The following is a 13,343-nucleotide window of genomic DNA, read 5'->3' as shown; positions in this document are numbered from 1 at the left end:
CACACGCCCACGTTCACGTCCCTGGTCTCTGATTGGTCAATAGCACATGTCTGGCTTTGCTGTTTTCCCTTAAATGTACCCCCAAGTGCACTGAAAGTCATACAAGAAAAGAAAAAAAAACAGACTCATCTTCAACGTTTTGCAACTCTTTACTGCAACAAAGGTAAGTACAGAAAATTCCTTGTCATTTTTGAAAATTTGAGTCATGTCAGAATGCTGTTTTGTGCTAAAAAAATATATATATCTATATATCTATATATAGATATATATATATGGAGTTGTGTTTTGTTTCATTCACACTTGTTTGAGTAACACTTTATTATTCTTCTGTCTACATCTACAAAGCTCAAAATGCTCTGTTCCACCTTGTGATGTACACTAATGCATTTTTACCGCACTAAATAGAGGGAGTAATTTTACAATACTTTTACAGGATCATTATGGCTGATAAGAAGCAGAGCCATGGGGACACAGATGACTCAGCAAAGTAAGTCTTACCTTGAAGCTCTTATATTATGTAAAATTGATCCTCGTGGGTTTGCGGGTGCGTTCTGTAACTTTTCTGGTGGAGGGTGTGTTAAATGCTTTTCTGCATGGAGACGTTATTGCTTTGTCTTGAATGTTTCACAGTATGACATTAAACCTTTCAGTCTTCATGGAGACCAAGTTACAAGTCTGATTTGTGGAGAGACGACCTGCTCACAGTCAGAATGTTTGTTTTTCTAAGTATTTTTGAGCTGTAAAACCACCTGTGATTGAATAAATGTAAAGTAGAGGTGTTTAATGTCACACTGTGGAACATTTCAGGCAGAGTAACAACATATCCATAACCACTGTTGGGCAAGTGACTTTAAAACTGTAATGTGTTATTTATGACTTGTTACTGTCATTTTAAAGTCATTCATTACATTACAATATTACTGTGTTTAAAATGTAAAACATTACACGACTATTACAGCACTTTTAAGATACTCTCACCTAAATAACTGTGAAGATGCTGAACTTTTGTGCCATATATGGACTGAACCAGGACTAAACCAGAACTGAACCAGGACTAAACTAGGTCTAAACCAGGACTGAACCGAGGACTAAACCAGGACTAAACTAGGTCTAAACTAGGTCTAGACCAGGACTAAATTAGGACTAAACCAGAACTGAACCAGGACTAAACCAGGTCTAAACCAGAACTGACCCAGGTCTAAACCAGGTCTAAACCAGGACCAAACCAGGACTAACCTTGGACTAGAACTTGGAATCTAGTTCTGCCCCTGAGAAAACCCTGAGTCCATGGAGCAGGGTGTCTGCAAAATGATTCGCCCCGTGGAGTGTGGAGTTCTGCACCGGTTCTTTCGCACGCGTCTCTGGCATTTCACCGCTGCAAATATCGCGTTTATTTTAGCAAATTTGTATGAACAAAAACTCGCCACTTCAGTCCAGGTTAAAAAAGCATTGTAACGCGCGTTACTGACATTTGTACCGAGTAAAATATTACATTTTTTTCCCTGTAATGCCACATTACTGCGTTAGAGCAAAAAGCTATGCATTACAGTAATTTGTTTCTATAACAAGTTACTCCCAACACTGTCCATAACAAGCAGGTGACAGACCCCAAACCAAAAAGTTACATAGTGCGCCTTTAAGCCTTGTTATAATGTTGTTACCTCATCAAAAACAAACCCAGAGTTGTGTTTTGTTTCATTGTATTCATGAGTAACCTTTTATTATTAGTCTGTCTACATCTCCAAAGCTCAGAATGCTCTTTTCCACCTTGTGATGTCATGTAGTGGTAGTTTTCAAGTTAGCAGCTACCGTTCAACTTTAGTTTGGTAGAAACTATATCGACAATACCAGAGCCAAAATAATCCAAATGATTCCAGTGAAGGTGTGTGGAGTTTAAAAACACACTGGAGCACTTTCTGTATTACCACATGACATCACAAGGTGGAACAGAGTGAAGAGCTCAGCCTAAATCTGCAGGTTTGTGTGTTAAACACGTGTGAATGAAACAAAACCCAACTCCAGGTCTGTTTATGATAAGGAAACAACATTAGAACATTTTATTATGATAAATACTGTTTGACATTTTCCAAGCCAAGTTAAAGGTGCACTCTGTAATTTCTCTGGTGGAGTGTCTGTCACCTGCTTGTCTCCATGGAGATGTGCCTAGAGTATTCCACAGTATGTAAGAATTCATGTTTTTTATGATATTTTACCCAGGTCTAAAACCAGGTCTAAACTAGGTCTAAACCAGGACTAAACAAGGACTAAAGCCAGGACGAAACAAGAACTAAAGTAGGACTAAAACCAGGACTAAACAAGGACTAAACTAGGACTAAACCAGGTCTAAAACAGGTATAAAACAGGATTTAACAGGACTAAACCATGCTGTGCAGACCGTGTCTCCTCGTCTTCTATCAATAATATTTTTAAAGACTCTGCCTTTTCTTTTTTTTTTAGCAAAAAAAACATCTTATGTGAAGATGTCCGAGTCTTTCGAGTCTTTGCTGTTCTACAGCAAATCAAGTAAACCAAAGTATTCAGATTATGTTACTCACCTTAAGTACCTAAATGGATTATGTTACAAACTACATTTTGGTGTATATTATCTGTAATCTGTAGGGGAATACATTTTAAAAGTCACCTTCCCAACACTGCTTATAATTGAATAAATACAAGACAGATTAGTTTAATGCCATACTGTGGACAATTCAATTCAAATCAAATAATTAACATCACCATGGAGACAAACAGGTTACGGACACCATCCAGAAAAGTTACACAGTGCACTTTTAATGTGTGAATTCAATACTTTTACAGGACTGAGGCAGAACAGAGCGGTGTGGACACAGTGGACGGGCCATGTTACTAGTAAGTATTGGGATGTGAACTTGCATTTCATTTACAGTAAATTTGAGTTTTGACTTGTCAGTAAATCCAGAACAACATCTCTCTGTATTTTTTATACAGATTGAAATCAGTCTAGTTCCCACGCCCTCAGCTGACTAAGACTTTACTGATCCAAAAAGGAAATGACTTGGACACAGTAGCTCACATCACAGTATATTATAATAACAAAGAGTAAAAATATTAATGGTAATAATAAATTCTAAATAAGTAGCAATGATAACAAGCAACCGCTCTCAAATAAGGCATAATTATGTAACTGTATGTGTACAAGTAAAAATAAAATATAGAAATATCCCTCCACCAGAAAATGTACAAAATGCAACTGTAAGTGAGACTACTGTACTACTCGAGTAGGAGTAAATGTATGTTGCTAGAAAAGTAAAATTTTATCAAAAAGTTACTCAAGTGCTGTAAATGTAAGTGAGCACTAGTGACCTCTGTTGACGAGAAGGGCAATAACACTTTGAAGAAATAATCAAAATGCATTATTTTAATTCCAGTGTTCCTAAAGTGGACCAGTACAGATACAGTATGGACTACCCCTGTGCAGGCGTCTGTGTGATCATCAACAACATCAACTTTCACCCATATTTAAGTAAGTATTCACCTCTGTACCATACAGGGTGCCCCAAAATATTTTACATTATTTCACAGGCCACTAACTTTTGCAATTCTTTTTGAAATAACCTCACATTTTAAATATACTGAAGAATATCTAGATTTTATTTTCAAATGTTTTTTTCTACAGCAAATCAAGTAATCCAAAGTATTCAGATTACATTACTCACCTTAAGTAACTTAATGGATTCTGTTACAAACTACATTTTGGTGTATGTAATCTGTAATCTGTAGGGGAATACATTTTAAAAGTTACCTTCCCAACACTATGTATGTCTATGGCTGAATTTTCGGCAATTACCATCGTGACACACTGCATATATTAGCCAATACTCCTTGATAGCTTTTATGATCTCACTTTAAAACTCAAGAAAACACTGAAAATGGATTTAAACCACACATTTCAACAAACAGGTGAGTCTGACTAACAGAATAAACTATTGGCTAACACTGGCTGGCTGGTTTATGTGAGATGAAGTCAGTTCTTTATGGTCAAATTGTTTTAAAATAAATCAGATTAAAGTCTAATTTGATTAACAGAGGTTCAGACAGAGCAGAGCCTACAGTTAGCATCACACTCCCAGGGAATCCCACATGATATCAGCTGCAGTATCAAATAGTAGTATAGTATATAGTATAGAGCAGGGGTCGGCGACCGGCGGCTCCGGAGCCGCATGCGGCTCTTTAGCACTCCCCTAGTGGCTCCCTGGAGCTTTTTCAAAAATGAGTGAAAATGGAAAAGGAATGAATTTTTTGTTGTTGTTTTAATCTGGTTTGTTTAGGGGTAAAACCCTCGTTCATCTCTGGTCATGGATCTGATCCATCAGCTGTGTGCAAACGCAAACACATGAAAAAAGTTTCAGCAGAACAAACAGATGAGCTGAAGCGGGGAGTGGTGTCCGGTGCCTCCACCTGAGAAGCGCTTTCTCCGAAAAAAAAAAAAAAAAAAAAAAAAACACGTGCGCAGACGGACACTCAGAACAACATATAACGAACCAAACAGGATTCACGCCTCTGCCCAGATGCTTTGCACCACCTCAGAACCAGGCCGCGGTCGAGCGCGGAGGACCGGAGCAGCCCGGACCTGTAGTCCACAGCGCATTCTCGCTTTTCCCGCACAGAACCAGCGCACAGACGACGACATGGAACCGCTCGGACCCAGTTCTTTGCACGCTGGTCTTGCTCGTCCCCGTCTGGAACCAGGACATGGAGGACGAAGCCTCCGGACATTCTGACCAACACTGGACCCCCAGCCCCGTCTTGAGGGGCTGCACACTGACTGCTCCCGTATGTTTTACGCTGCTGCCCGAGCTCAGAGCTTCTGCTCCGTGCTGATGTTGCGTACAAAGTTCTACATGCTGCTGTTTTATGAGTGCTCCTAAGCACGATCAGAAGAAATGCGACTGCTGCTCTGAATACTTCCATCATCGTCGTCATAGTAACAGGTAAACGTCGGTCGCACTTTCAGCGCGTCAGCTCCTAAAACTCCGTTTATCTCAGTTTACACGCAAACGTGAAACCAGAGTTTTTAGAAAGACTCGTTTTCAGAGGCGAATTCGCCTTTTTCGTGTAAACGATGTAAACAAACGAAGGGAAATGTCTCCGTTTTTAAAAATACCCGTGTACGTGTAAACGGGACCTAAATGACAAAGGAGTAAACACTAACCACCTGATTTCAGTGGCTACAGACGGTGCACTGAGTATGAGAGGGTCAAAAGGGGTTTGTGTAATCATGAATGCTCATTTTGTATTTGTAGCCTACTTAGTCATTTTAATAGTACGCTTCTATAGCTGATATACTGACAGCCTATGTTGCCTTCATATTAGGCTTATATAAGGCTTTTAATTTTTTGCGGCTCCAGGCAGGTATGGTTTTAGTTTTTTGGGCCAATATGGCTCTTTGAACATTTTGGGTTGTCGACCCCTGGTATAGAGTATAGGATGGACAGTGAATTTACAGGGTGTCCCAAAACATTTGACATCATTTTGCAGGCCAATAATTCGAGATTTTTTTATTTAATGTTTTATTTTTGTTCTGTTTTCAGTTTGAGCCGTTCATTCCCAAAGAGAAGTAATTTTGCTTATTGGAATCTGCTCACACACACTCACCCAAGACTGTGCAGCTTCAATGCAACATTTGGGAAAACTTCACCAACTGGCAATCTGGGAATTTCTGGGAATCTGGGTTTCCAAACTTGTTCTCCTTTCAGACTTCTCATGGCTTCGCGAGAGTTTTTCACGAACTTGCTCAACCTTCTCTTCTGATGTTAATGTTGGTCTACCAGAACCTTTTGCCCTTCATGAGCAGCCTTCATCTTTAAATTTTTGGTACCAAGTCCAAATTAGTTTGCCAGTTGGTGAAGTTTTTCCAAGTTTTGCACTGAAGGCTGCACAGTCTTGGGTGAGTGTGTGTGAACAGATTCCAAGACACAAAATGACTTTTCTTTGGGAGTGAACGGCTCAACCTGAAAACAGAACAAAAATAAAACATTAAATAAAAAATCTTGAATTATTTGCCTGCAAAATGATGTCAAATGCTTTGGGACACCCTGTAAATTCACTGTCCATCCTATACTCTCTATACTATATACTGTACTACTATTTGATACTGCAGCTGATATCATGTGGGATTGATTCCCTGGGAGTGTGATGCTAACTGTAGGCCCTGCTCTGTCTGAACCTCTGTTAATCAAATTAGACTTAAATCTGATTTATTTTAAAACAATTTGACCATAAAGAACTGACTTCATCTCACATAAACCAGCCAGCCAGTGTTAGCCAATAGTTTATTCTGTTAGTCAGACTCACCTGTTTGTTGAAATGTGTGGTTTAAATCCATTTTCAGTGTTTTCTTGAGTTTTAAAGTGAGATCATAAAAGATATCAAGGAGTATTGGCTAATATATGCAGTGTGTCACGATGGTAATTGCCGAACATTCAGCCATAGACATACATGGTGTTGGGAAGGTTACTTTTAGAAAGTATTCCCCTACAGATTACAGATTACATACACCAAAATGTAGTTTGTAACAGAATCCATTAAATTACTTAAGGTAAGTAACGTAATCTGAATACTTTGGATTACTTGATTTGCTGTAGAGAAACAAAGACAAGGATATCTTCACATAAGATGTTTTGTCTGTTAAAAGAAAATAAAAAGCCCAGACTTTACTTAACCATATTAAAAATATTATTGATAGAAGAGGAGGAGACACATCCGCACAGCATGGTTTAGTCCTTTTAAATCCTGTTAGATCCTGTTTTAGACCTGGCTTAGCCCTGGGTTAGTCCTGGGTTAGTCCTGGTTTTAGACCTGTTTTAGACCTGGTTTAGATCTAGTTTAGATCCAGTTTAGACTTGGTTTAGACCTGGTTTACCTCTAGTTTAGACCTGGTTTTAGTCCTGTTTTAGACCTGGTTTAGACCTGGTTTAGATCTAGTTTAGATCTAGTTTAAATCTAGTTTAGACCTGGTTTAGTCCTGGTTTAGATCTAGTTTAGACCTGGTTTAGTTTCCGGCAATGAGTGGAATTACCAGAAAAATAAGGGGGGGGGGGGGGGGGAAAACAGGAAAATACTGCCATGTAATCCATTTATTTCAACAAAGTAACTGTAATCCAATTACCACTCACTGAAATTGTAACTGAATACATTTACTCATAATTTGTACTCTGATTATGTAACTCCAGTACATGTAATCTGTTACTCCCCAACACTGGACATACAATATATGAAGAACACCCCCAGCACGATGTCACTGCCAAGTATCAATCCTGTACTCTCCCCTGCTGGACATAAAGACAACAGAAAAGCTGACATGCCTCTTGTTTCAGATATGAACACTCTAAACGGCTGTGATTATGACGCTTCCCACGTGAGAGAAACATTTGAGAACATGGGATATAAAGTCTATATGTTCAGAGACGTCACCACAGCACAGATGAAGCAGGCGCTGCAGAGAGGTAACAACACTCTTAGAAAGAAATACATATAAATATACTGGTTTAGCACAAATATAACATCAAAATCAAAGCCCCAGTATGTATCTTTTAGCCAGATTATAGACTAACAATGTATTATTTAGTTATTATTTTATATTTTGCACAACTTAAATCTCAATATTCATCTAAAGCGACTTAATAAAAGAAACAAGGCCACTGACATCAGTGTGGAATTGATGCGCCTCTTCGGATAGATGCAGATACAGATAGATAGATCATTTGTGCCAAAATGTGTCTTTCATTAGTAAAACCAAACTGGTACAGAGACGTGGGCATGTACAGGTAGCACTGAAAACAGGGTAAGACAGGAGCTAGAATACAGTTAAAAGCCCTAAAAAGACAATGTTTGCATCATAGGTCACTTTTGAATACTTATAGTGGAGCTGTTAAGGACCAAAAAAGTGCCCAATTGTTCACTTTTATGATAAAAGCATGAAATTTTGCCAGATTATTAACATCCCTAGGACCAAAATTTTTGGATATGGAACCAAGCCCAAGTCGACCCTGGAGCCGAGCACTGCACATGTCACAAAATGGCTGACGTGGAAACGAGGCTGGGAGGTAAATTACTGCTTAAAGCGCCTTTTTTGTAAAATAATGTTAAATTATCACAAATTATCAGTAATGCTTCCACTTACTTATGAGTAACCCCAGACTCCTCACATGTATGGAACTGGGAAATAAGCAGGAATCTTATATTGGTTATTTGTAACACTGTGAGAAAGATGCAGTCAGTGTGGTGAACAATGGAGAGATTTTGTGAAAAAGTAGAAAAAGAGAAAGATTAAAAGAAAATATTTAAGATTGTTCTATATCTGGACAATGCAGCATAAAGCATAAAGGTGCCCTATATAACTTTTTGGTCAGGGTCCACCACCTGCTTGTTTCTATGGAGATGTCATTGCTCTGCCTGGAATGTTCCACAGCTCCACATTAAACAGCTCTACTTTACATTCATTCAATTCCAGATAGTTTTACAGCTCAAAAATACTTAAAAAAACAGACATTCTGTCTGTGAGCGGGGTGGCCTCTCCACAGATCTGACCTGTAACTTGGTCTGGTTTGGTTTCCATGAAGATAGAAAGGTTTAATACTGTGAAACATTCCAGACAAAGGAATGACATCTCCTTTTGATGAACCCTCCACCAGAAAAGTACACTTTTAATCAAAAAGAAAAAAAAAAAAGCTTAATTGAATTGCATGTGATAACTCAAACTACGAGGGAAAGTCAATAATCAGGTATAATGTAAAAATGTATCTTACGTCTAATTTAGAATCATATGTGTGGTACTGGGAAATAAGTAGTATAATCTTCTATTGTTTTTCATAGCACAGTTCAGAAGGTTACAGACAATATGTAACCAAAGGATAAATACTGTGAATAGGCAGAAATAAAGAGAGAGATTTAAAAGAAGGCATTCAAGATTGTACTGTATCTAGACAATGAAGACAATTAGCTTCAGTGTCTGGACAATAAACCCCAGTGCAAGTATATTTTCAAGCTAAATTTTTATGTCAATTGAAAACATGCTACATAGGTCTCCAGGAGGAATAGCAGCTAATGGATCTAATTGAAGTGATTTTAGTACCACAAGGCCATTAAATGTACTCCCTAAAAATGACGTGAACATGGAGAAAAGCATTTTGAAGGACCCTCCATCTCGGTCTTTGTTGTACTGCACTTTTCTGGACTGAGATTTTTGATGTTTTTCCTGTATCTGCTGTAGCCACTCGTCCAAGTGCTCTGATCACCACGGGCGCCACTGATGCCTCCACTTTCCAGTAGGGGTGTAACGATATCCAAGTGTCACGATAAAATATTGTCACGGTATGGACCTCACGGTACGATATATATTGCGACATTATGGGAAAGCTCACGAGATGGTGGGAGGTTCACGATTAGGGATGTAACAATATACAAATCTCTCTGCACAATATTTTCACGATATACATCTCACAGTGTATTTATTGCAATATTTTGTGGCAAACAAAACTGTTAATATGCTACTTTTTCCTCTTAAAATGCCTTGACAAGACTTAATCCAAAGAACTAAAACTTAAAAGTGCTTAGGATCATGGTCTATGAAGATCCCTGTGTCTTTTTTTAGTTCTTGCTTCACCATAACTCTTAATTTAAGCAAAGAGACTTGTAATTCGATATATTGTGATGGTCTACAATAGGGTGACCAAATGTCCATTTTTCCCCAGACATGTCCATTTTTCACATCCGGGTTTTTTTTTTAAAGTGATGCAAATGTCCACGTTTTCATGATCTTTCATTGGGCCATTAAATTGAGTGGCTCTCGTAGCTCTCTGTGCACTCTGAAGGAGCAAGCAAGATGCACATTTAACAATGACTTGTACAAGAAATTCCCAGCTTTTCATCCTGGTCGGAATAAGTGTGAGGCCATGTGCACAGTTTACAAAGCAGGCACATATGTTTCGGTGTCCAGTGGGCGTGTCAGGGACCTCAAAGCTCACCAGGAAACCGAAAAACATTAAAAAGATTTGCCAGGTGAGAGTAGCTCGATGTCAGTGACGAGGCCCCACCCCCCACCCCCCGCACGGTGTCCTGGTTTTGACAAATGGAAATATGGTCACCCTAGTCCACTATATTACTGTGAGAACTTGGACAAAACAATATCACGATATTTCAGTTATTGTTACATCCCTACCTTCCAGGCCTTTTTTGAGCAGTGTTTGGAGTTAAGCCTCGCTTCCATGCAGCATTTAATTATCATTATGAAATATGATATGGCACTTACAGATCTGCAGTTAAATGTTTAAATGTTTTTTGTTATCAAAAACCCAATATATATGGCTTTGAAAGATAAAATACTTTATTAACTTTTCAACCAACACAACCCTTACATTTTCAATGGAAATGTGACCTCCTTAATGCTTTGAAGTTTAGAAAAAACTGTTGTTCAGCATTACAAAATTGATAACTAAGCAAATTAGACTATAAGAAAGGGGTTATGCAGTATTTTTTCATGTCATCCATTTAGTTCCAGTGTTAAATTAGACTTGGTTTCATATCCAGAACTATTAGTCCTGGGGGTGTTAGTAATCTGGCATAGTTTCATGCTTGTACCATAAAAGTGAACTATTTTGGTCCTTAACAGCTCCACTACTATGTGTGTAGGGACTGTAAATCTTTTTTTATTGTTATTATGAGTTGTAGTTCTTATGCCTTGGACCTGATGTTTTTGCAGCGTCTATGGAGGACCACAGTAACTGCGCGTCCTTCGTCTGTGTTATTTTGAGCCACGGGGAAAAAGATGTAGTCTTTGGGACAGACGGACGGGTCCCACTCGAAACATTAACACAATATTTTAAAGGACACAAATGCCGAAGCCTCCTGGGAAAACCAAAACTCTTCTTCATAAATGTGAGTCTGTCCTTTCCCCTTCACAGTGGTACAACATATTACACTATTCTCTGATCTATGTTCCAACATAGTTTGCTCATCACGAACATACCTGGAGTTGTGTTTTGTTTCATTTACACATTTATAACACACACCCTGCAGATTTAGACACCCTTAGGATTTAGTTCTGATCTCAGACAGAAAACACTCCACTTTGTGATGTCATATGGTAATAGGGTCTACAGGAAGTTCTAAATTGTGTTTTAAAACTCCAGACACCTTCACTAAAATCATTTGGATGAATGATTTCAGCCCAATCTCTCCACTAAACAAAAGGTTAAAGACTTGAAAACCACACCACTTGATGACATCACAAGCTGGAACAGAGCAATTTAAGCTGTGGAGATGCAGACAGACTAATAAAGGGTTACTCAAACAACATTCTAACATGGCTTAAAGCTCATTAAATTAAGTTTTGCGTAATATAGGGGGTCGAAAAAAAAAGAGAAATAGAGCGAATGAGAATAGATAGTAAGGACTGTTTTGACATCTCAACATCGTAATATATCACTAACTTTATTTTTAACATTTATTTCTGTTGTTTGAAAGGCATGCCGTGGTAACAACTCAGACGCAGGGGTAGATATGGTCGATGGTGGTGATAGTGTGGATGGTGTAGAAAACTATATCACCTACAGGATCCCACTGGAGGCTGACTTCCTGTACGCCTACAGCACTTCTCCAGGTAAAGTACACTATAATCATCCACTGGTCTCAAATCAGGAGGGGAGAGAACAAAATTGTGCTCAAGATAATATGCACAATGTCACTTTTTGGTTGGGGGTCTGTCACCTGCTTGTTTCTATGGATATCTACACTTGCTTTGCCTGGAATGTTCCACAGTATGACATTAAACATCTCTACCTTACATTTAGTCAATTACACTTTGTTTTATAGCTCAAAAATGCCTTGAGAAACAGGCATTGTGACTGTGAGCTGCATCGCCTCTCCATAGATCTGACCTGTAAAAGTTTAATGCCTTACTGCAAAACATTGTAAACAAAGCAATAAAAGCAAAATAAAATCGCCATAGATTCAAGCAAGTGATGGACCCACCAGAAAAATTACACAGTTCACCTTTAGAGTGCACAGTTCATGTTTTCTAATTGTTACGTGGATTGGTGAGATATTTATCATAATTTTACATTTGTTAAAGTTGCACTATTTTCTGATCTGTGTTCTAATGTTGTTTCCTCATCATAAACAGACCTGGAGTTGTGTTTTGTTTCATTCACACACTTTTAACACTGGCTGAGTTCTATTCTCAAACTGAAAACACTCTGTTCCTCACCACCTTTGCAATGTCACATGGTAGAACAGGAAGTGCTCCACGGTGTTTTTAAACTCTTTACACCTTCACTAGAATCATCTGGATAATTTCAGCTCGGGAAACAAAACACAACTTGAAGCAGTAATTTTCAAGTTAACAGCTTTTTTTTTTTACTTTGTTTAGTAGAGACAAACAATTCCAATTATCCAAATGATTCTAGTGAAGGTGTATGGAGTTTAAAAACACCGTGGAGCACTTCCTTTAAAACCACCAGAGAAGAACTCAGTCTAAATATGCAGGGTTTATGTGTGAATTAAACAAAACACAACTCCTATACCATTATAACATAGATCAGAAAGTAGCATAATAGGAGTTCTTTCAAAACAAAAACAAAAAAAACCCAAACAAACAAAGACATATTTAACCATCTTACTTGACTTACAAAGACATTTTAGTTCTGCTTTAATTTATTTTTCTTAACGCCTTCTTGTGTGCAGGATTTGTAGCATGGATGATGCCCAGAGGGTCCTTTTTCATTCATGAGGTGTGTCAGATGATTGAGAACCACAAGGACTTGGAGCTGATGCAGATCATGACCAGAGTGAATGGAATAGTGGCCCACAGAGACATGTTCTGTGATGAGGGGAAGAGGTACATGGAGAGTTATAAGCAAATGCCCAGCGTCACCTCCATGCTAACCAAAGAATTCTACTTCCCAAATCGGTTTAAGAGGTTTGCGCTCCATTAAAGCTCCATTCACACACGAGCCAGCACCAGAGCTTAGCTGGGTCTGCTCTGTTCACACTGAAAGGGCCCATGTTGATCTATGTCAAGCAGAAGTAAACAGCAAGGCCAAAAATTCAAGTTAATGCATCTGATATAAAAATGTATTGAACAGATACATATGTACTCTAGTTTATGAAACTGTTGACCTTTTTTCTGTACCATTTTTGGTTCTAAAGTTCCATATGTTTTAACAGACCATGTATGAAACATGGAACAAAAATTATTTCCCAAATTTCAAAAACCTGCAAATCATGTCAATAAATGGATGTATTTCATCATATCTTGTGTTATTCCATCTTTGAACTGTTGATGAAGGTACATGTTTTTTCAAAAA

General features: G+C 38.3%; 1 protein-coding gene across 1 annotated transcript; it reads left to right on the top strand.

The window, feature by feature from the left end:
* Nucleotides 1-382: 382 nt before the first annotated feature.
* On the top strand, nucleotides 383-12,971 carry LOC110157736 (caspase-3-like). The gene is made up of 7 exons (XM_055159082.1): nucleotides 383-487; nucleotides 2,818-2,868; nucleotides 3,408-3,502; nucleotides 7,356-7,484; nucleotides 10,739-10,914; nucleotides 11,503-11,638; nucleotides 12,721-12,971. The coding sequence occupies exons 1-7, from the start codon at nucleotides 441-443 to the stop codon at nucleotides 12,969-12,971; spliced, it is 885 nt and encodes a 294-aa protein (XP_055015057.1). The 5' UTR covers nucleotides 383-440.
* Nucleotides 12,972-13,343: the final 372 nt, after the last annotated feature.

Source organism: Boleophthalmus pectinirostris, unplaced genomic scaffold (assembly GCF_026225935.1).
Source record: "Boleophthalmus pectinirostris isolate CB_2022bp ecotype Guang Dong unplaced genomic scaffold, ASM2622593v1 HiC_scaffold_23, whole genome shotgun sequence".
Lineage (NCBI taxonomy): Eukaryota > Metazoa > Chordata > Actinopteri > Gobiiformes > Gobiidae > Boleophthalmus > Boleophthalmus pectinirostris.
The sequence above is the reverse complement of the archived record's forward strand: the minus strand, read 5'-3'. Positions and strand labels throughout refer to the sequence as shown.

Excerpts from the sequence above, each read along its gene's own strand:
- LOC110157736 (XM_055159082.1), top strand. The coding sequence starts at position 441 with ATGGCTGATAAGAAGCAGAGCCATGGGGACACAGATGACTCAGCAAA. Across the intron at positions 488-2,817 it reads GACACAGATGACTCAGCAAA|GACTGAGGCAGAACAGAGCG; the intron begins GTAAGTCTTACC and ends ATACTTTTACAG. Across the intron at positions 10,915-11,502 it reads CAAAACTCTTCTTCATAAAT|GCATGCCGTGGTAACAACTC; the intron begins GTGAGTCTGTCC and ends GTTGTTTGAAAG.